The following is a 20,865-nucleotide window of genomic DNA, read 5'->3' on the forward strand; positions in this document are numbered from 1 at the left end:
CATTGTAAACATTATAAATAGGTTGTAAATATATCTAGTGAATACACAGTTATTATTCAAAAATCATTCTCTGTTTTCAAAGGTGTTGGTGAGCATGATACACATTGTGAGTCCAAATCCTACAAGCTAAAGCTTTTAAGAAAAATGGTCAGCAAACATGGTATAAAAGGTTCGTTTGGCAGGAGATAATGTGTTCAAACCTTACAACATATCTATTTCCCCAATTTATTGAGCTCACATATAACCCTAAAGAAGGTTGTCTATGGTTTGTTTACCTACAAGCATGTGTGTCTATATCTCTGGTGGGAAGTCTTCCCGAAATTTTCAATGGTTGTTCTGAGAAGTTTCAGTGAAGGGTCGCCTGAGTCGAAGGTTAGAGGTGACGGTGGTGGTGATCCACGCGCGAGCAAGGGAGTGGAGAAAGACTGGTAGAGAAGACGTGTCAAGCTCTGGAGGGAAGAGTGGCTGTTTAGGTGAAGGATTGGACAGCCATCTCCAAAAGGGAGTTGCAGGCGGGGTCATTTTTGGAGGCGGTGGCAGGAGGGCATGTTTAGAGATGACAAGGGACTCTAAGGGGGCAAGCGGGTCGGTGGGGGAAAGCCCAGTTGAGAGGCAACAGGATAAAAGGGGAGTTGGGACTGTGTTTGAAGTAAGGGGAGGATTGGGTCGGGCCCATTTCGGGGGCCCTTCTCTTTTAAGTGAGGGGGGCAGCATGGGGGTGGAGAACCCGCTAGGGCTCATCGCGAGGGAGGATTGCGCAGCAGCGACTGTCCCACTGGAGTGGTTCGAGCAACCGGAAGCTTGGAACTCAGGCGCCGATGAAGTTCTCCAGGCTGAAGCGTCAAGGTATTCCTCTTCTCCCTCTCCTTTGGTGTCTCGAGGGGTGCGGGTCTTCTCTTCTTCTTCTCTTTCTTGTCGGAAAAGAGCAGCGAAAGGGTCTAGGGGGGTGCGGGCCCTCTCTTCTTCTTCTCTTTCCTGTCGGAAAAGAGCGGCGAATGGGTCTGGAACACACGGCTGTGGATCGGCGACGGCAATGGTTGGAGTGGATGGGGACATTAGCCCCCTGAACATGGTTTTGGCTGACGGAAGGGATGAGGTGGGCTGTTCCGAGGAGGAAATGGCCATGGTTTTGGTCGGAGAGACGAGTTTTGATGAAAGAAACTCTTTGAGGCAGACTGTGGGTGGAACGGAGTCAGTTGAGGAATGGAAATCCTCTTGTCTTGCTCAGTTTAGTGATTTTCTAGGCATGCCAACCACGGGATGTGAAGAGGAAATTTTAAATATGCTCAAGAAATGGATCATGAGGAAAGACCAGAAGAATCAGAGGAATGGGGTTAAAAGGGTCAAGGTTGAAACCTCAAAGTCTGTAAGGGAACTTAAAAGGTTGGAGTGCTCCATTAATTTTAAAAGTTCAAGGCATGGAAGAGCTCTATTTAAAGAGAGTGGGGGGTCAGTCTCTGAGGGTAAATGAAGTTAAGAATTATCTCCTGGAACGTGAGAGGGGCAAATGATAGAGATAAACGAAGGCTCATCAAATCTCTAACCAAGACTCAAAAAGCGGATTTGGTTTGTTTGCAGGAGACCAAAATCCAAAGAATGTCGTCTAGTCTGGTTCGGTCCTTGGGGATGGGAAGATCATTGGAGTGGGGAGCTCTTGATTCTCGGGGTATGGCAGGGGGGGTGTTAGTTTTTTGGGATACTAGAGTTCTAGAGCTGTTGGAAATGGAAATTGGGAATTTTTCGGTTTCTTGCCGATTTAAAAATGTGGAGGATGGTTTCTGTTGGGTCTTTATAGGGGTGTATGGCCCTGCTATTGGGAGGTTGAGGGAGGATTTCTGGGAGGAATTGGGGACAATCAGGGGATTGTGGTAGGACTCGTGGTGTTTAGGGGGTGATTTTAATGTTGTTAGATTTTTGGGAGAAAGGAACAGGATATCAAGATTGTCGTCAGCAATGAGAAGATTTTCGGAGATCATTGACGACTTGGAATTAAGGGATTTCCCTTTGCAAGGGGGGTCTTTCACGTGGAGGGGTGGGTTGAACAATCAGACTCAGTCAAGGCTGGACAGATTTTTAGTTTCAGAGGATTGGGAATGTTATTTCAGTGGGGCAATTCAAAGTCTTTTACCTAGAATTGTCTTTGACCACTGCCCAATTCTGCTGGACTGTGGAGGAACGAGGAAGGAGCCTTCCCCATTTAGGTTTGAGAATATGTGGCTGAAAGAAGAAGGTTTTAAGGATTTACTTAGGAATTGGTGGGTGGGATTCAAATTCAGAGGTTCCTTTAGTTTCATGCTGTCTGAAAAGCTGAAAGCGCTTAAGGCATGCTTGAAGGTGTGGAATAGAGAAGTGTTTGGGAACGTGAATGCCAGAAAAGAATCAACTTTGAAGCAAATGATGTTTTGGGATTCAATAGAAGGGGATAGGGTGTTGAATACTGAAGAGCAAAATTCCAGAAAGCAGGCTTTAGAGGAGTATGAGAAGTGGGTGTTAATGGAAGAGACAGCTTGGAGGCAAAAGTCGAGAGAGTTATGGCTGAGGGAGGGAGACAAAAACACTGGATACTTTCATAAAATGGCCAATGCTCACAAGAGGGTCAATTCCATGGTGAAAATCAAGATAAATGGGACGTGGGTTTCTGAAGAGAATGACATTAAGGAGGGTGTGGTTCAGGCTTTCCACTCTCTGTTGTCAGAAACAGCTGAGTGGAGGCCTAGGTGCAATAGGCTGCAGGTTGGGGTCTTGGAAGGGGAAACTGCAACTATGTTAGAAGCTCCTTTTTCTGAGGAAGAGGTTTTTGGTGCCCTATCGGATCTCAATGGGGATAAAGCTCCTGGTCCTGATGGTTTCACAATGGCGTTTTGGCAATTCAATTGGAGCTTTTTGGAGGAGGAAGTGATGGGGTTTTTCAAGGACTTTCATGATCAGGGCAAGTTCGTCAAGAGCATAAATGCATCTTTTCTGGTCTTAATTCCTAAGAAAGGAGGAGCCGAAGACTTCAAGGACTTTAGACCTATAAGCTTGGTGGGAAGTCTTTATAAGTTGTTAGCAAAGGTGTTAGCTAATAGGCTTAAAAAGGTGATGGATAAGTTAGTGTCCAAGTTCCAAAATGCTTTTGTGGAGGGAAGGCAAATCTTGGATGCCTCGTTGATTGCGAATGAGGCAATTCATTCAATGCAAAAAAGTGGGGGAGGGGGCATCCTTTGCAAGCTAGATATTGAAAAAGCATACGACCATGTGAATTGGAGTTTTCTCTTTTGGTTGATGGAAATGATGGGCTTTGGAGCTAAGTGGATCAGTTGGATTCAGTGGTGTATTGGGACTATCAGTTTCTCTGTCCTGATTAATGGAACTTCCTCAGGTTTTTTCAAAAGTTCTAGGGGTTTGAGACAGGGGGATCCCCTTTCCCCCTACTTGTTCGTGATTGTCATGGAGGCTCTTAGTTGCTTGTTGAAGAGAGCAAAGGAGGGGGGGTTTTTGTCGGGGTGGGAACTCAGTGGTAGAGGAGGGGGGGAGTGGAGATCACTCACTTGTTGTTTGCGGATGACACCTTAGTTTTTTGTGAGCCTTCCACTGATCAGGTGTCCTATTTGAGTTGGCTACTTATGTGGTTTGAAGCAATGTCAGGGTTGAAGGTGAATTTAGACAAAAGTGAGATCATCGCGGTGGGAAGAGTGGAGAATGTAGAGGAGGTGGCCCTTGAGTTTGGATGCAAGGTCAGCAAGCTTCCTTCTACCTATTTGGGTCTTCCTTTGGGAGCTCGCTTCAAGGAGGTGGCTACTTGGGACGGAGTTGAGGAAAGGTTGAGGAAGAGGCTTTCTATTTGGAAAAGGTAGTATATCTCCAAGGGGGGCAGAATGACCTTGATCAAGAGCACTCTGTCCAGCATGCCTATCTATTGTATGTCCCTGATTCAGATGCCAAGAAGCGTGAGTTCGAGATTGGAGCGAATCCAAAGGGATTTTTTTTGGGGTGGTGGGGCATTGGAAAGGAAGCCTCATTTAGTGGAATGGTCTATTATTCGCTCAGATAAACGAAAGGGCGGTTTGGGTGTGAGGAGCTTGGCGTTGCTAAACAAGGCTCTCCTATGTAAGTGGAGTTGGCGTTTTGCGGTGGAAAGGGAAGCTTTATGAAGGCAAGTCATAAGTGCAAAGTACGGGGAAGAAGAGGGTGGTTGGAGGTCTTGTGTTGTGAGAGGAAGTTATGGGGTTGGGTTATGGAAAGCGATTAGGAGAGGGTGGGAAGCGGTAGGTAACAATTTGGTCTATTCTGTGGGAAATGGTAGGAGGATTAGATTCTGGGAGGAAAAGTGGTGTGGAGATGATAAGTTGTGTTCTCTTTTTCCTTCTCTATATGTTATATCCTTGGATAAGGAGGCTTGGGTAGCGGATGTATGGAGTCATTCTGGAGGGGGAGTGTGGGCTCCTAGGTTCTCTAGGAGAATTAATGATTGGGAGGTGATCGAGGTGGAACGCCTTCTCTTGAGGTTGCAAGGGAGGAGGGTTTACAGTGATGTGGAAGATGAAGTAATTTGGACTAAGGCAAAGGACGGAAGATTCTCAGTTAAGTCTCTTTACAAGGATTTGGATCCGAAAAGACGTGAAGAATTTCCTGCAAACATCATTTGGAATTCTTTGGTGCCTCCGAGGGTAAGTTTTTTTGCTTGGGAGGCCACGTGGAAAAAGTCCGTAACATTGGATCGTCTTCAGAAAAGAGGGTTCTCCTTGGCTAATAGATGCTATTTGTGTTTGGTAGAGGAAGAATCTATTGATCACATCCTCTTGCATTGTGGGTTGGCCAAAAGTTTATGGAGCTTACTATTCTCTCTCTTTGGAGTTTCGTGGGTGCTTCCCTCTTCAACAAGAGAGGTGTTATTGGGGTGGTTAGGGCCTTGTGTGGGAAAGGAAAGGAGGAAAGTGTGGCGTTCAGCACCCTTGTGCCTTTTTTGGACTGTTTGGAAGGAAAGAAACAGTAGGGCTTTTGATAATGTAGAGCATTCGATTCAGGGGTGTAAATCGGTTTTACTTTGTAATCTGTGGGCGTGGTCCAGGGGTTTTTTTGTTTCTGATCCCACTTCCGTTGTAGATTTTGTTGATTGGTTAGGCCATGGGTAAAGGTTTTTTCTTTGTATACTTCCTGTGTACGTTGGGGTGCTTCCTTGAAGTGCCTCTTTTTATTAATATATTGTCTCTTTATTCATCAAAAAAAAAAATGTGTCTATATCTCTCTCCATGTGTAGGTATGAGGCTGCAAGTGAGAAAGGATGTTGGAGAGCATGATATATAATCTAGTCCCAAATCCTACAAGTTTAAGCTTTTAGGAAAAATGATTCTCTTATACTATCTATGGTAGTTGTGTTCCTGTAAGTTTATTATAACATCTTAATACCCAAAGGACCATTTCAAACTGGCAAAAGACCAAAAAGGACCAAAACATCAGGTTCCATAAAGATCTTAGAGCACATATCCCATGTTTTGTCATGGAACATATCTGCTCATGCTATTAGGATCCAAACAGTCTGGTTGACTGTATCCAAAATGGAAACTGGGGACAAGGATGATCACACCCCAATTTATCTAGATTTGCTCCATTTCATGCATTAGCAACCAACAGTTCCTTCTCAGAATTGAACCCAAAGCTAATAACAAGGTCCAGATCAGATAACGCTAAATTTGAGCCTGAAATCAGCCAATTGAGAGTCCTACAAGCTAGTGAGAGATCCATTGTCATCAACAAGAATGCAAATACCATGAGCAACCAAATATGCAATTGCAATAAATAGAAACCTGAAAGGTGAAAATAAGAGAGGAGATACGCCAACGTCAGGCATATGACAGCAGCAATATAAATCGCAATTATTACATTCCCCAGCCACTCAGGAGTGCTGCCAGGGTTCCTGCAAAAAATTTGGAAAATTAACAGTACTACTGGAATTCTTAAAACATTTAATGAATTTCAGAATTAAAAGCATGCAGGATTTTAGTACAAAGATTCAAAGACAGATATTTTAGTGCAGAATGAATGTCAGAGAACTATCAATCCATTACAATGTATGGAATTTGGCACAAGCATGAGGAAGACACGTCTAAAAATATTTGAACTCACCAAAAAGAATAGAGTACACCAAATCTTGCCCTTTTTTACCCTTTTCTGTTCTAATTTTTTATTAATTCACCTCCACACAACCACCAGCATCCAAATATTTTGCAGGAACTGCTATTTATTCAATGTCTTCCACATAGAAACTAACCAAACTCTATAACCAATTAGAAGATGAAAGGAAAAAATGAAAAAGAATAGCAATAATTTAAACCCAAATGGATACAGATTTATAAAGAGTCGTTTCACATTTATAAATTAACAAAAATAGAAAAAAAAATACCTATCAAATCGAACTGCAGTCCCAATTAGAGTGCCTGCCATCCGAATAAACATGCCAGCAGAAAGTAAAATTGGCAAAGATATGCCCATTAGGAGGGTTACGATTTTGAGTGGTCTTGGCAGCCTGACTGGGGATAAAGTTGCTTCAAGAAAGCCATCTAGATATTCCAGAATACAAGATTAGTTAAAAGGCAAGTATTGTCAAATAATGAATCCTAAACTTGTTAATAACCAAGGGTGCATTTTGTACACAGAACGATTATTCCTGACGGAATAAAAATAGCTGTTCCTACAAATAAAAGATGTTGGAAGGAAAAGCATCCCTATGATTAAACTCAATGTTAGTATCCAATTTAGTTTAAAATTTTTTATGTTTTTGGTTTTTTACTTTTCTAATTTTTTTTTCCTCCATTTTTCTAGTTTTCTTTTATAATTTATAATTTTATTTATACATACACACACATGGGTTACCCATTAAATTGGGCTAGCGTACAGCCTATACAGATCCTAGATAGCTAGTTATCTCCTACTTTAACTAGGCTTACTTATTTCCTTATTTAGGCCAATTTCGCAGCTATATAATATCTATAAAAAAAAATTTCCTTTCTTATATTCTTTCCTTGAAGATTTATAGCATAGAGTTTAGCTAATCTCTTACATATATTCAATTGTGTATTATGCATTATGTAATACATATATATATTTGACAGGTATTATGCCTTATGTAATATAGTAATAAGAAAATTTCAGCCCTAAATTTCAACATGGTCTCGGAGCTCCTTTTGTGAGTTCTAGGCAAAGTAGATTTCTTAGATTCTTTCATCATTAATCAACCTTCATTGCTGATTAAACTGAAAGATCTCAATGTCTGAGGTCATGTTTGAGAAAATGGAAACTCCCATGGAGCAATTCGTGAGCTCCAATGAGAATCCCATAATTCATATTACAACTTACAAACTCAATGGACAGAACTAGCATCATTGTCCTTGAAGTTTACATCAAGGGCAAGGCAAGATTGAGTTGTCAGATGGCTCAAAGAAGACACCAGATCTCACTGATCCTAGATTTGATTCCTAGAACGCTGAAAACTCCATGGTAATGCTATGGCTAATCAATTCCACAGAAACCAAGATCAATCAGGCTACATTTTTTCTTTCCACCACTAAGTTGTTATGGGAGGCTGTCAATCTCACTTAATCCAATATGGGCAATGATGAACAGTTGTACAATATGAGTGCATGATACCAAATAAGGAAACCAGTCTGTGACAACGTACTACAACACTATGAATCGTTTTGGTAAGAGATGGATCTCTATCAAGATCATGACTGAAAATGGGTTGAGGACAACCTGAGGTATAAAACGATCCTTGAAAAAGATGGGGAGTCTAATTGAGACTTAAAAATTTGGACTTTATTTTTAATCATCCTCCATATTAGTAGTAAACTTACTTTAAAATTTGACTCTTTTTTTTCTTTTGATAAAAAACACTTTTTTGAAAAATAATTGTACAAATAAGGAGAATGATTGAAAATAAAGTACTACAAACAAAAAAAAAATTATTTTTAAGAGATATTTAAAAACACAGAAAACATATTGAAAACATTCCAAGTTACCAAATAAAATTTTGTTCTAAAAAACATTAGAAAACTGTTTTTTAAAACTATTTTTTGATAACTGTTTTCAAAAATGTTCGCAAAAAGGCCTAGGGTTGTTTTATTTCCTTGCTAGTTTGAATGCATTTGATCAAGTTAGGGAGACTTCTTGGGACAAAGCCCCTTCCTTCTTTAAGGGATGTTTATGTTGCAATAAGGAGAGAGAAAAGCAGGTTGACAGTTATGATGAACAATCCCAGTAACAAAAACTCAGCTTTAGTCTCTGCCAAACTCTAGAATGGTGCTCAGTAGAATTATAACAGAAGGAATGATGACAACAGATTTTGGTGTGATAATTGCAAAAATCACACTACACGAGAGAGGCATGTTGGAAACTTCATGGGAAACTACAAGGAAGGGAGAAAAGAAACAGAACATGCAGCAGCAAATGCAACAAGCGAGGCCATCAAGTTGTTGCTAATTGGCAAAAGGATCAGAATAGACAATCAGGACCATCCAAACCTCCAGTTTTCAGCAAGGAACAACTAGAATATCTCTGTTCATGAGTTAAAACCATTCCCCTTCCAATCTCTCTACCTCCATTGCCAATGCAGCCCAAGGAGGTAATTTTATCCATGCTTTACATACCAGAAATTCAAAATCGAACCCCTGGATCATTGATTCTGGGGCCTTAGATCATGTGATATGTTCTTCAGAAAAAAAAAAAAAATTCTCATATGCTCCATGCTCAAGATAACAAAAGGTAAAAATAGCAAATGGTTCTCTTTCCTCTGTTGCTGGAAAAGGTTCTATAATCATGTCTAAAAATTTTGTTCTAAATTTTGTCCTACATGCCCCAAATCCGTTCTATAATCTTATCTCAATTAGTAAACTTACTTGTGATCTAAATTGAGTAGCTAAATTCTCCCCAACTCACCATGAATTTCAAGAGGTATGTCCAGCGAAGAGGACTAGTAGTGCTAGGGAGATGGAAGGCTTGTTTATTCTAGAAGAAGAATTAAAAGAAATCAAGAAGGTTCCGCAGGTACTGCAATGTGAGAGTTCTTCAAATTGAATGGATGAAATAATGTTGGGGCATCTTAGAGTAGGGCATCCTATCTTAGAGTTCTTCAAATCAAGATGTTATTTCCTTCTTTATTTAAGGAGGATGTTTCCGATTTTCAATATGAAACTTGTGAGCTCTTTAAACATCACCAAGTCTTTTTTCCTATACAAATTTATGTTCAGTCTAGCCCATTTTTCTTCTGCACAATGATATGTGAGGCCCCTCTTCGGTGAATAACATATCTAGTGCATGATGGTCTATTACTTTCATAGCTGATCATACCTGTGTGTGTTACACATATCTGTTTAAATACAAATCTGATGCAGCTAAGGTCTTTCAAAATTTTCACAAAATGGTTTAAAATCAATTTAAAAAAAAATTCCAAGTTCCAATAACTAAGAATGTGAAAGAATACCATTCAGAAATCCTAGGAAAATATATTGATGAAAATGCGATTATTCATGAAACTTCTAGTATAGGTAAACCCAACAAAATAGGGTGGCCAAGAACAAAAAAGACACCTTGAACTGGCCAGGGCTTTGTTGTTTAAAATGGTTGTTCCTAAACACTATTAGGGTGTAGTTGTGTTGATAGATTCCAAGTTAGTCGATAGGATGCCAACTCGTTTTCTTCAGTATGAAACTTCAGTGAACATGCAAAAGGGGCATTTCCTCCCTCTATTCATATTTTTTCTTCCCTTACACCCAAATGTTTGGTTTCATTGCCTTTGTTCATGACCATACTGCACCAAAAGTAAATTAGACCCAAAGTCTACTAAGCGTGTGTTTCTTGGTACTCACCATCTCAAAAAGGGTATAAGCATTTCAATTTCACATCTCAAAAGTTCTTAGTTACTATGGATGTCACTTTCTTCAAGAATCAACATTATTTCACCCTACTCTCAAGGGGGAAAGGAATAGAAAGGAAGATCAGTTTTGAAATCTATACCAGTTACCATGGATGTGTAATCTATACCAGTTCCTACTCTTACTCCTATTTCTATTTCTATCCCTACTCCTACTCTTTCATTTGAAAGCCTAAAAATTTGAGAGAAACACATAAATCAAGAAAAAGAAAAAAAGTGTGATTGCTTCCAATAGGACTGGCCACTAAATCAACTAGACGTTAAGAATGTTTTCCTTCATGAGACATTGAGGAAGAAGTCAACATGAAATTGCCATCAAGGTTTGAAGAAACACTTGGAAAAAAAAAAAAAAAAGTTTGCAAGTTGAGAAAGTCCCTCTACAGATTGAAGCAACTCATTTTGGCTTGGTTTAAAAAATATATCAAATCAGTTCGTAACAGGGATACATGCAAAGCCAAACCAATCATACCATATTCTAAAACCATGTAAAAGGAGGCCATGTCACTTTACTTGGGGACTAAACATGGTATGATCAGCTGCACTTTGATTAATGGAATTTGCCTATAGTAAGAAAATCATACTACCAATTCATAGTGATGTAGTAGGTTGTCAAAAACTAGTTTCCTTGTTTGGTATCATGCACGCACTTCGGACTGTACAATTGTGCATCATTGTCCTTATTCCAATAGGTGAGATTCACCGCTTTCGATTTCCATGGAATTGATTAGCCATGACATTATCATTGAGATTTCAGCATCCCAAAAATCAAATCCAGAATCAATTAGATTCATTACCTTCTTCGAGCCATCTAGCACCCCATCTTACCTTGGCCTGTAATGAAAAACTTCAAAGACCATGCCCATCTCAGGAAATTATGTCTATTAATATGAATCGTGAGACTCTTGTTGGAGCTTGCAAATTGCTCCACAAGAGTTTCCATTTTCTCAAATGTGATTTTAGACATTGAGATCTCTGAATTTAACTAGCAAATGAAGGTTGATTAACTAATGGAAGAACCTACAACATCCACGTGGCCCAAAACCCATAGAAGTTCTCATGCCATGTTGAATTTAGGATTGGAATTTTCTTATTACTATGCATAGTACATGACCGAAAACATATATACATATATATATAAGAGATTAGTTAAACTCTACGCAAGAAATATGCTAGGAAAACATATAAGGAAAAAAAAATTATAGATATCATACAGCTAGAAAATCGACCTAAATTAAGAAATAAATCGGCCCAGTTAAAACAAAAGATTGCTAGTTGTCTAGGATTTGTGCAGGCTAGACACCAACACAATTTAGATTAGATTTCTCAACAGATTATGAATGGGTTTAAAGATGCCTCTTCCAATAGCCAGATGGAATAGCTATTCCTTAGGTTTTGAAAAGGGAATACTTATTTGCTGAAGTAGAAGAGGTACCAAACAATGGACTAACTAACTCTATGGAATAGTTATTCCATTCTTTCACCTATTCCATGTACCAAAATACCCTAAGGCCATGTTTGGTACATGGGAATGAGAAATGAGAATGAATATTTTGCTTCCATTCCTATTTCTCCTTGAATAGGAAAGAACTTGGTGATTCCAATTCATATATTTGAATGCACATAGAAATGTAAGGTTGGAATGATTATTTGTTTCCATTTTAATGTCAAGTAATAATGAGAATGAGAATGAAAAAAATAAATAAATTAACAATAATATCCATACATATAGTTTAAAATAATTTTTATCTTCATTTAAAAGAAAAACTCTCACACTATACATAATTTAAAATAATTTTTTATTTGCATTTAAAAAAACATCTCTGAGAGTTTTTTTTTTAGCCTAAATAATGAAAACCTATTTGGGCATATAATCTATAAAAAAAAAATTGTTTTTTAGAAATTTATACCACTATTTGGTTATTGTTCTTTACAAACAATTTTTAAAAACAAAGTAAAATAGCAAACTATTTTTTCCCATTTTTTTCACTAGAGAAATGAATTTCTAATCAAGTGAGACTTTGTATTAAATTTATTAATAAGTTTAATAATTTTTAAAAATAATTTGGAACTCACAAAATATTTATAATGACTATAAAAAAAAATAAACATAATTCATGATTCAAAATTCTTTAATGAATCTTCTAATTTTTAAGAATAACTTGAAATTCAAAAAACAGATTAATTAATGATAGGTTAAATAAAAAATTTCATAATACCATATCTGTAATTAAGTGCTAAATATATGCATATAAGTGAAAATTTTGGGTCAATAATAACTTAAAAAAATTAAACTTTATTTGTTTTTAAATTCATTCAACATAAAATAATATAAGTTATTAATTTTGAATTATTATCATTTATTTTAACAAAATAAATCAATTATGCTTTTGTAAGATGTTAATATCCATATTTTATAATATTTATAAAAATATATAATTTATGATTTTATTATAATATTACTATTCATATTTTATTAAAAACTATTAATTTGTAATTAAAAATTATTTTTATTTTTAATAAGACTTTAATTAAATTTTGTTTATATTATATAAATTGAATTACAATTTGCTTTTTACAAAATCAAAATACACAATTATTTTTAAAAACAACTTATCTAAAAAAGTTATTGGTTTTTTAAAAAAAATTTAAAAGTGTTTTTAAAAATAACTTGCATTAAGGAATCAAAATGGCTTTTTATGGGAATGAATTGAAATCCCACTTATAAGTGGGATTTCATTTCCTTTGAAATCATTATTGATTTCATTCCCATCATCATTTGAGTTATCCAAATATGGAATAGATGAGAAAAGGAATGAGATGTCCATTCCCGCTCCTCATTCCCACATACCAAACATGACCTAAGAGTCATTAAACAAAAAAAAAAAATAGCCATTTTAGTAGTTTTCAACACCACAGAGATCCCTCATGTTTGATATGAATCCACACGACTATTCTTCATATTTCAATTCTTTTCTTGGAATCATAATTTCTAGTTACCCAAGCTAAGAAAGTTATGATAGCAAACTTACATGCAAATGCAGGTGAGACCAGCCAAACAAGAGCCACATAGGAAGATCCAATCTTATAATAGTTTCCCACCATCAGAAGAACAAACCACTGGACAAATCCAGCTTTAAAGAGCCATCTTTCCGCCTCGAACTTAATCACATCAGCTTGAATAATGGGAGACAGGTTCTGCATTCTCTTGGAAGATGCATGTGATAGATATGAATGAAGAATGAGATAACCTAAATGTTGACCAGTCAATGCCCCAAGGAAAGCAGGGGCAGCAAATAACCCAACTACCAACCAAGGGTTTGCAACAAAGGGCACTGGTGATGAAGAAATCAATGGTAATAGGAAGCCAACAGGAATTGAGAAACTTAATGAAAATATCCACATGAGGATAACACTTAAGAGTGATAAGGCCAATGAAACTGCAGCAGGATAACCACCCATAAGCAAGGATGTAACCCATATCAAAATGGATTGCATTATCACAGAATTATGAAGCAAATTTGCAAAACGTTGACGATATACAACCATGTATGTTCCCTGGAAATTCACGTTAGTGTTAGAATAAAATTGCAGTACAAACTTACTTTAGAGATAGTAGAATGCGCTTGGGGGAAGGAGGGGAAATAGAGAGAAAGAGAGAGAGCCAAGAACAATGTTAGCTTACCAAAATGTCAAAAAATATAGCAGTCTCATGGCCAGTTTTCTCCTCAGCTTCCATTGCCTTGCCTTTTGGAAGATTGGATGGTGCAGTCTGAAGCAGAAAAGCAAGCATATTGTCTCCAAGATGCTGAAGAGAACCCGGCTTTAAAAGCTCTAGTTTGTCATTCTGCAAAGGAATTAAAATTTTGATTAGTGAATACAAAGTCAATATAGAACTAAAGTTGCAATTGGAAAAATTTTGTTCACAAGGAAGCCATTAACTAATCAATCACCCTCTAGGCAATCATATAGCCATAAAGTTTTCCAGTTCAGGAAAAAAAGCATTGTTCAAGGGCATTCCAAGTTCAAACCCAAAGAAGGTAAATTGAACCCAAATAGAAAATGACTTTTCATGTGCTCAATCAAAAGCATAAAGGAGATATTCAAAATGTTATTAATGCAAAGAAAAACCTTAGTGTGATATACTGCACTATTATCTGTGTAGGCAAAGTCAAGACCAGAAAGACCAGCAACTTCTTGGTACACTTGGAAATCTGTTGCAGATTTTATGACACCAGAAGAAAAGATATCCTGCAGCAGTAAAGTTACTTGGATTTAAGTTCTGGTCATGAATTGAAACAAATAAACTGTTAAAAATGAAAGAAGAAGAAGATTTAAAAATAAGAAAATACAAACCTGTGAAACAATTTGACCATTTGGGTACTTTGCTGCCTTGGCAAAGTTTTCAATAGCCAATGGATGGGGACCAGCCTATAAAATGATGGACAAAAAATAAGAAAAACAAATATTATGATTCCCAGATTAACAGGATCAATAAGAAAGTTGAGGGAGGAACTTGGAGAGGTTGATGGGTGAAGTTTTGTTCACATCATGTTTATAGGGTGTAGAAACCAAAAATTTGGTGGGCTCAAATCACCATCAAGTGAATCATTAAATTTAACGATTCAACACTTTGACTCCTCAACTCAGCAAATCCGAGTTTGACAAAAGATGGAGTCTCACACATTATAGATGTGACATTCAGCTTATCAAAAAATTTATGAGTTAAACGAAAGACACATGGTGAAACCTTATAAGACCACAAAATTAAGTCTTACAAAATGAAGATCAAATCAAATTATACTCAAAAGAGAATAAAAAAAAAAACAGATATATTCTCTCATTGGCAAATTCCATTATTCAGTGAATTAAATTTCTTAGGTACCTAAGTAAATGCCCTGGCTCCTCCTATAAGTAGGGGTATCCTCCTTCACTACAGGCTTCCGAAGACAAAAACAAGGGAAGCCCTCACAAACTTGTGGAAGAATACCAAGCACAACACACCCTTGACAAGGTCACTCGAGATCAAGCCACCTCTGATAGTAGACTAAACTTCCAATTCAAGGGCACAAGTTCTTCACTTCTCGAATCAAGATCAAGATGATTAAATGATACATCACATAGGATTGTGTCCACATATCTATTGAAAATTAATCATCTTACTTTTATACAGTACTTTTTCTCCACTAGATTTGGATGCAAAATTTGGGCATATACAATATGTTCTAATATTTCATAATACCAAATAGCATTGCAAGCAATAATATTTTCTAGCATTTAAAAAACCAAAGAACATTAACATTTTTTTTAATCAATATCTAGTTAAAAAACCATATACACAGCACACAATTGATAGCCCAATATCAGATAACTACCACCATCTAAGTCCAACAGGAGGTGAATCAACTAAAAGGTTCAGGATTGGTGATTCATAAAACTACCTGAAATATGCTAGACTTTCCCCCTATGCCCATGGCCTCCAAATCAATAGCCATACGGATAGTGCTACTCCAGGGGTGCTGCATTAACAAATTCAAGGTTACTCCCTCCAATGTATAGAATCTAGAATTTCTCTTGAATAACATGCTTCATATACTAAGCAAACTGCAATTTATTTATAATTCAGAGAGAAGCCGGCACATAACTCACTATTCATCGATATGTGAAGGTTAGCAGGCTAATTTGGAAACATGTCAAATTTCAAGCATTCTATTACAATAAAAAGCTAAAAAGAAAAAAGAACTTCAAAAAATTAATAGGCAGAAGCTCATATCATAACAGTACATAAATGTGTCAGCATAAGTAATTTTAAATGATAAACGTGAAAATGATTTTAGTATTTATTTCTTCAATTTTAGTTGAATGATCCATGAGGGTATCCAAAGGAGATATGGAGTGTCTCCAGACACAATCAAAACTTCATATATGAGTTGATTAACTCAGATTGATTGGCCAGCATATGATACAGAAACAGTTCCCATCTACCTATTTACCATGACAATGACAAGTCCCGCTGTTTTAAAAACACTTGGCGTTTTTATCCTTCTTGGCAGTTATGAAGTATTCATGAGCACCGAATGTAGGTTAGATTTGAGATATACTTCCGGCCTACTCACCAAGGATCATACAAGAAGATTAAGCCTACTCGCATACAAGAAGACTAAGTATTAGCACAATTACTAAAGATAGAACAAAATTTAACGTATCAGATTATCCATTTACCCCATAAAAGTATAATCAAGTTTTCTACAGTTGACTCCGTGTCCAATCATATTTTAATAAATAATAAAATGGCAGCCATATGTTTTAAGTTAGTATTTTTATGTTTACAATAGAGAGAAACAAGCATTCCACTCCATATTTAACCAGATTTACATTCTTCTTTATGTTCTTAGTGTTCTTATTAGTGGTACTGTGACCTACTTTTTGTCTTCTTTTTTTTTTTTTTTGTGGCACTAGCAGATTATGCATGCAAAGCACATGAGAGATGCAAACCTCATATCCATTTCAGATCACTTTAGTAAATTGTGTTTTTGTTGCTGTTTAGTACGAAGCCCTTTCTCTCAAGTGTTGGGCACCAAGTTGTAGCAAATAACAAAAAGGCTACCAAATGTTTTAGGCTAAACATTACTTTTGGATTTAGAACATATAGACATAAGGCTATATAATCTCATTAAGCAGGGGCAGTTCACAAAGAAAGATAATTATTGACAGTTTGCAATATAACCCATCCCTAACTTACTCTATACATATTCACCTTTATCCTTCAAAAATTGAACAAAATTTTCTAATAGTATTTAAAATAATAATAATAATAATGCAAAGCTCTTAATTAGATGAGATTTGGCTTAACATGTGCTCTTTAACATTATTTTTATCAGAAACATGTGCTCTTTAAGATGGACGTCCATGTTTATGCAAACAGTGATAGGCTATGTTTTCATTCCTGCCCTCCCAAGAACACCAGGTGATTTAGCAGTCAAATTGAAAAACCTCAAACTTTTCCCTTAGACATTTAGAAAAAATGTGATTGATTCGACTAATGTGCTACCCTAAGCAAATTTCTGTTTGCTAATTTAGTTGTTTATATTACCATGTCATAGTATGCAGTCATTGTTGGAATAAAATGCGCATAATTTTGTACAAAAATAATTATAAGATTTTGTAAGACAATTAACTCTAGTTTTCTATCTATGGATTTAAGCCTAACAGACAAAGGTTTACAGTACATAACATAGATGATCCAGAGGTTGGGGAAGGAAATTCTTTTATATTGGTCACAAATATTTATAAATAAATTCATTTTTTGATTAGTTCTGGAGCTTTCATATTAAATACTGTGATTAGAAGACTAATCTGCAATTTACTTCAAATAAAAATGATCACTGTGAATAAGTGCATTGCACAGATGCAACAAATAATGTGTATCTAAAAATGGTAGATGGAAAATCAATTTTTTGTATTCATTATAGACAAAACATGAAAAATATCAGAAAAAATAATGTAGCACATAATATAGCATGTAACAGCACTAAATTCTCATCAAATCTATTATCTACTGGTGAAAGACAATCTTTTCAGCTGCTGAAGATACTAATAATGAATTTTTAGGCAGATACATGAAAAATGCTGCAAACCTGAGTTATAAAGCTATGAGCACCATTCAGACCCTCCTCTTCCCCGGTATTAAATAAAAATATAACAGCATTCTTGAATCCATGAGCCCATTGAGAAACCCCTCGAGCAAGTTCCAACATAACAGCTACACATGAACTACAGTCACCAGCTCCTTCCCTGGAACATAAGAAGCATCCTTTTCAAGTTACATAACCCGTTAAAAAAATTATTTATGAGTTGAACGGTCATGTCAGAAAGAAGGGCAAAAGATATGCTACGATGTGTTTTCAAAATTTCCAAGTTATGAATGCATCTCAGATTGGCCATCCTAAGGATCACATGGAGAGGGGGGGTAAAACCAAAAAAAAAAAAAAAAGAGCTTTCATGGGATGAGACAAGTTCTCTTCCTTGTCAGGGGTGCTGGCTGAAAGCCACAACTTCTTCCAATCTTTGTAGCAATGAATTCTAAGGCATTGTGAATTCAAACTTCCAAATGGATGGGGTGTCAATTCGCTCGTTTTTCCAGATGAGGCGACAGCCCTCTAGTGCACCCAAATTGGTTATGCAAGTAGACTTAACAATCCAGGCAAACAGGCATTGGCTGGATATGCAGAAACAACCATGCGATAGTTTTTTTGATAGGTCAAAACAATTAATGAGCTATCATCTTTTTCTTTTTCTTTTTTTCTAGACATGCTGGTTAAGCAGATTCTTACAATGCAGAAATTCTAGCCATCAGATGGGGGACTTAAAGAGATTAAAACTCGTGAATTGTTCAGAGGGCACTATCATAGGCTTGGGGCAATAGAATTTACTAGAAAAAACATCTGATCTTTGCCAGAGATTAGATACTTATGACAGTTTTAAGTCCCATAGACAAGTATGCTTACTACCGAAGGAAACAGGACAAACTAATACTTATATTGATGCCATTACTTTGATTATCAAAACATCATATTTAAATTGATGGTCACCACTTTTAGAAAAAACCGAGACAAGCATTCCACTTATATTGATAAACTAATCCATAGTGTCTGAAAAATAATTACAGCAATGTAAGAATAAAGGGTTATATAACGATGAAGGAACCATACGTTGAGAAAACAGTGTCAATGTGTGAAGACACCAAGATAGCATTGTCTTCTGCTTCAGATGCATATTTTGGCAATATTCGTAAGATGATATGATAAAGATCCGAATAAATGAGTGTTTTCCCGGCAAACAGGCCACTGACCATACGGTTTGCACCAGATTTTGCATGAAAAAAATCCACTTGAACATCAACCTCCCAGTGAGCCATTTTCTTAATTTTTTCTGCCTCTGCCAAAACATACTGTGGTGGAAAGCATGTCAAAGGAAGATTTCTACAAGATGATCTTCAAGGAAGGAATCATCAAAAGACCATTAATTGGATAAGAATAATATTAATCCTAACAAGAAGGAAAATAATGGAATTGATCCAGGCTCAAAATTTGAGGAATCAGTAAAATAAGTATACAAACCATAGTGGCAGTTGAATTAGCTTTTCTTCTGGTTTTCATAAACAGGGTGCCCAGATTTCAAGCTATATCCATATCCAATTATAAGAACACCATATACCATTTCAACTTGGAAACCCATTTATTTAATTAACACCAAATGGCATCTTCTTCATGATGACCTGATTTGAACAAGGGTCTTGAACATAATGTTATGAAAAGTAGCATTCAGCATTCGCTATTTATGTGATATAGGTGATATCTGTAAGGGAATGGTCATGTTCTATACAAAGTGATGGCAATGAGGCGTTGAGAATGGCATGGCCGTGTGCACCAGAAGCACGGCTAAGGGCTGCGTGTGCCACAGCCATGATAATTGTTCCTTTGGGCTGAGCAACCCATATGCACCAACAGTGCAGCCATAAGCTGTGTGTCCCACAGACACGGGAACAATTATGACCATGTGTGAGAACTGATAACTTAAAAAACATACAAAAACTTGAAGAAAAGAAGTTCTGAGTAGACATCAAAAAAGATGTAGGAAAACGCCTAATATCAACTCATAGTGTACATTTTTTCTACGGAACTTAAATAATAAATAAATCAATAAATCACCTTACAATTTTTATCATTCCCAACATTGCCATGTTGATCAATTTGAGAGCACAATGAAAATTCCCTACAACTATTCCATTCTTCTAACAAATTAACGGCATGCAGAATATGCAAAGCTTCCTAACACATTCCGGATCCATCAGATAGAAGAGTCCAAGTTGGTTGAATTCATGCACTCTCCCAAAATTTCACATAGGTTACAAGAGTGCCTTCCTCAAAACAATAAACCCCCTTTAGGCAAGATATTTCCCATGTCCACCGTTATTTCTTTGTGAGAATACACTCTTTACATGAAGACACAGGGATTCTGACCATTCAGCAATCTCTGTTTACACTTAGGTTCTCTTTCTGAATAATGCGTTAGTGTTGGGCTTTGAAGTCCCTCTTTAGCCAAATTGGGGATGAAACAGTTATAAAGAAGAGCTTCGAGGAAGAGGTTTCAGAAAAAAAAAATTCACTTAATCTTTCGAAAGAATCGTATTACCAGAAGCTAGAATTGCAGCACAGCTTCTTAACGTCATGACTATCAAAATTTCAAATCATCCATAGGCATTTAGTTGGTTGGTCACAGATTGCATAGCCAGTCAACAACAATGAAAAACAGTGAAATTGACTAGTCGAATTGAATAAACCCAACCTGGAGTGCGTCATCGAGAGCATCAGAACCGATAGAGTGGGGACCCACTTGAGTCAAGGCGCGGACATGCCTGATGGCCTCAACCTCGGAGAAACCCCTTTTGCCGGCATGGTCAGCGCCCAGAGGCGCAGGCATGTTATCGAATTGATAGTAATGAACAGCCCAAGAGAAATATATGATAACGACGAACAAGGCCAGCCATACGAGCGCTGATCTCTTGGGGTACTTCACACCGGACGAATTCACCACTTCGGCATTGCCTGGTGGCGAATTTCGAGGAGGCATGATGGCAGAGTGCGAAAAGTGGGTGCGGAGACTGGGGCTGGAGGAAGAAGAAAACGCGCCTACTTAACGTGAAAGCTGAATCTACGAAAGGATTCTAATTTTTTTTTTTTTCTCCTTATAATTTCCAAATCTGATTGAGGAATTGTATCATATTTTGAATCGTATAAAGTTTTTCGCTCACGCTACAATTTGAAGATACATCATCAGATCACACTTGAATTGCTGCCTGCTATTCATTCATATCCATCGATTAAATATGTACATAGAGAAAAATAAACAAATATAAAAATTAAATAGCTTCCACTATCATATTTAAAATATAAAAAAAG

General features: G+C 36.9%; 1 protein-coding gene across 1 annotated transcript in view; it reads right to left on the bottom strand.

Annotated features, from left to right (window-relative positions):
- LOC117928110 (endoplasmic reticulum metallopeptidase 1) overlaps window positions 1-20,751 on the bottom strand; it is a 50,327-nt gene extending 29,576 nt beyond the window's left edge. Inside the window, exons 1-10 of the mRNA XM_034847951.1 lie at window positions 20,252-20,751; window positions 18,616-18,854; window positions 17,542-17,698; window positions 15,346-15,423; window positions 14,261-14,335; window positions 14,036-14,155; window positions 13,590-13,751; window positions 12,937-13,462; window positions 6,383-6,539; window positions 5,787-5,896 (exon numbers count right to left, since the gene is read on the bottom strand). Coding sequence (XP_034703842.1) covers window positions 5,787-5,896; window positions 6,383-6,539; window positions 12,937-13,462; window positions 13,590-13,751; window positions 14,036-14,155; window positions 14,261-14,335; window positions 15,346-15,423; window positions 17,542-17,698; window positions 18,616-18,854; window positions 20,252-20,536 — 1,909 coding nt within the window. The 5' untranslated portion in view covers window positions 20,537-20,751. The remainder of the gene's footprint in view (window positions 1-5,786; window positions 5,897-6,382; window positions 6,540-12,936; window positions 13,463-13,589; window positions 13,752-14,035; window positions 14,156-14,260; window positions 14,336-15,345; window positions 15,424-17,541; window positions 17,699-18,615; window positions 18,855-20,251) is intronic.
- Between the last annotated feature and the right edge of the window lie 114 nt (window positions 20,752-20,865).

This window comes from Vitis riparia, chromosome 13 (genome assembly GCF_004353265.1).
Source record: "Vitis riparia cultivar Riparia Gloire de Montpellier isolate 1030 chromosome 13, EGFV_Vit.rip_1.0, whole genome shotgun sequence".
NCBI lineage: Eukaryota > Viridiplantae > Streptophyta > Magnoliopsida > Vitales > Vitaceae > Vitis > Vitis riparia.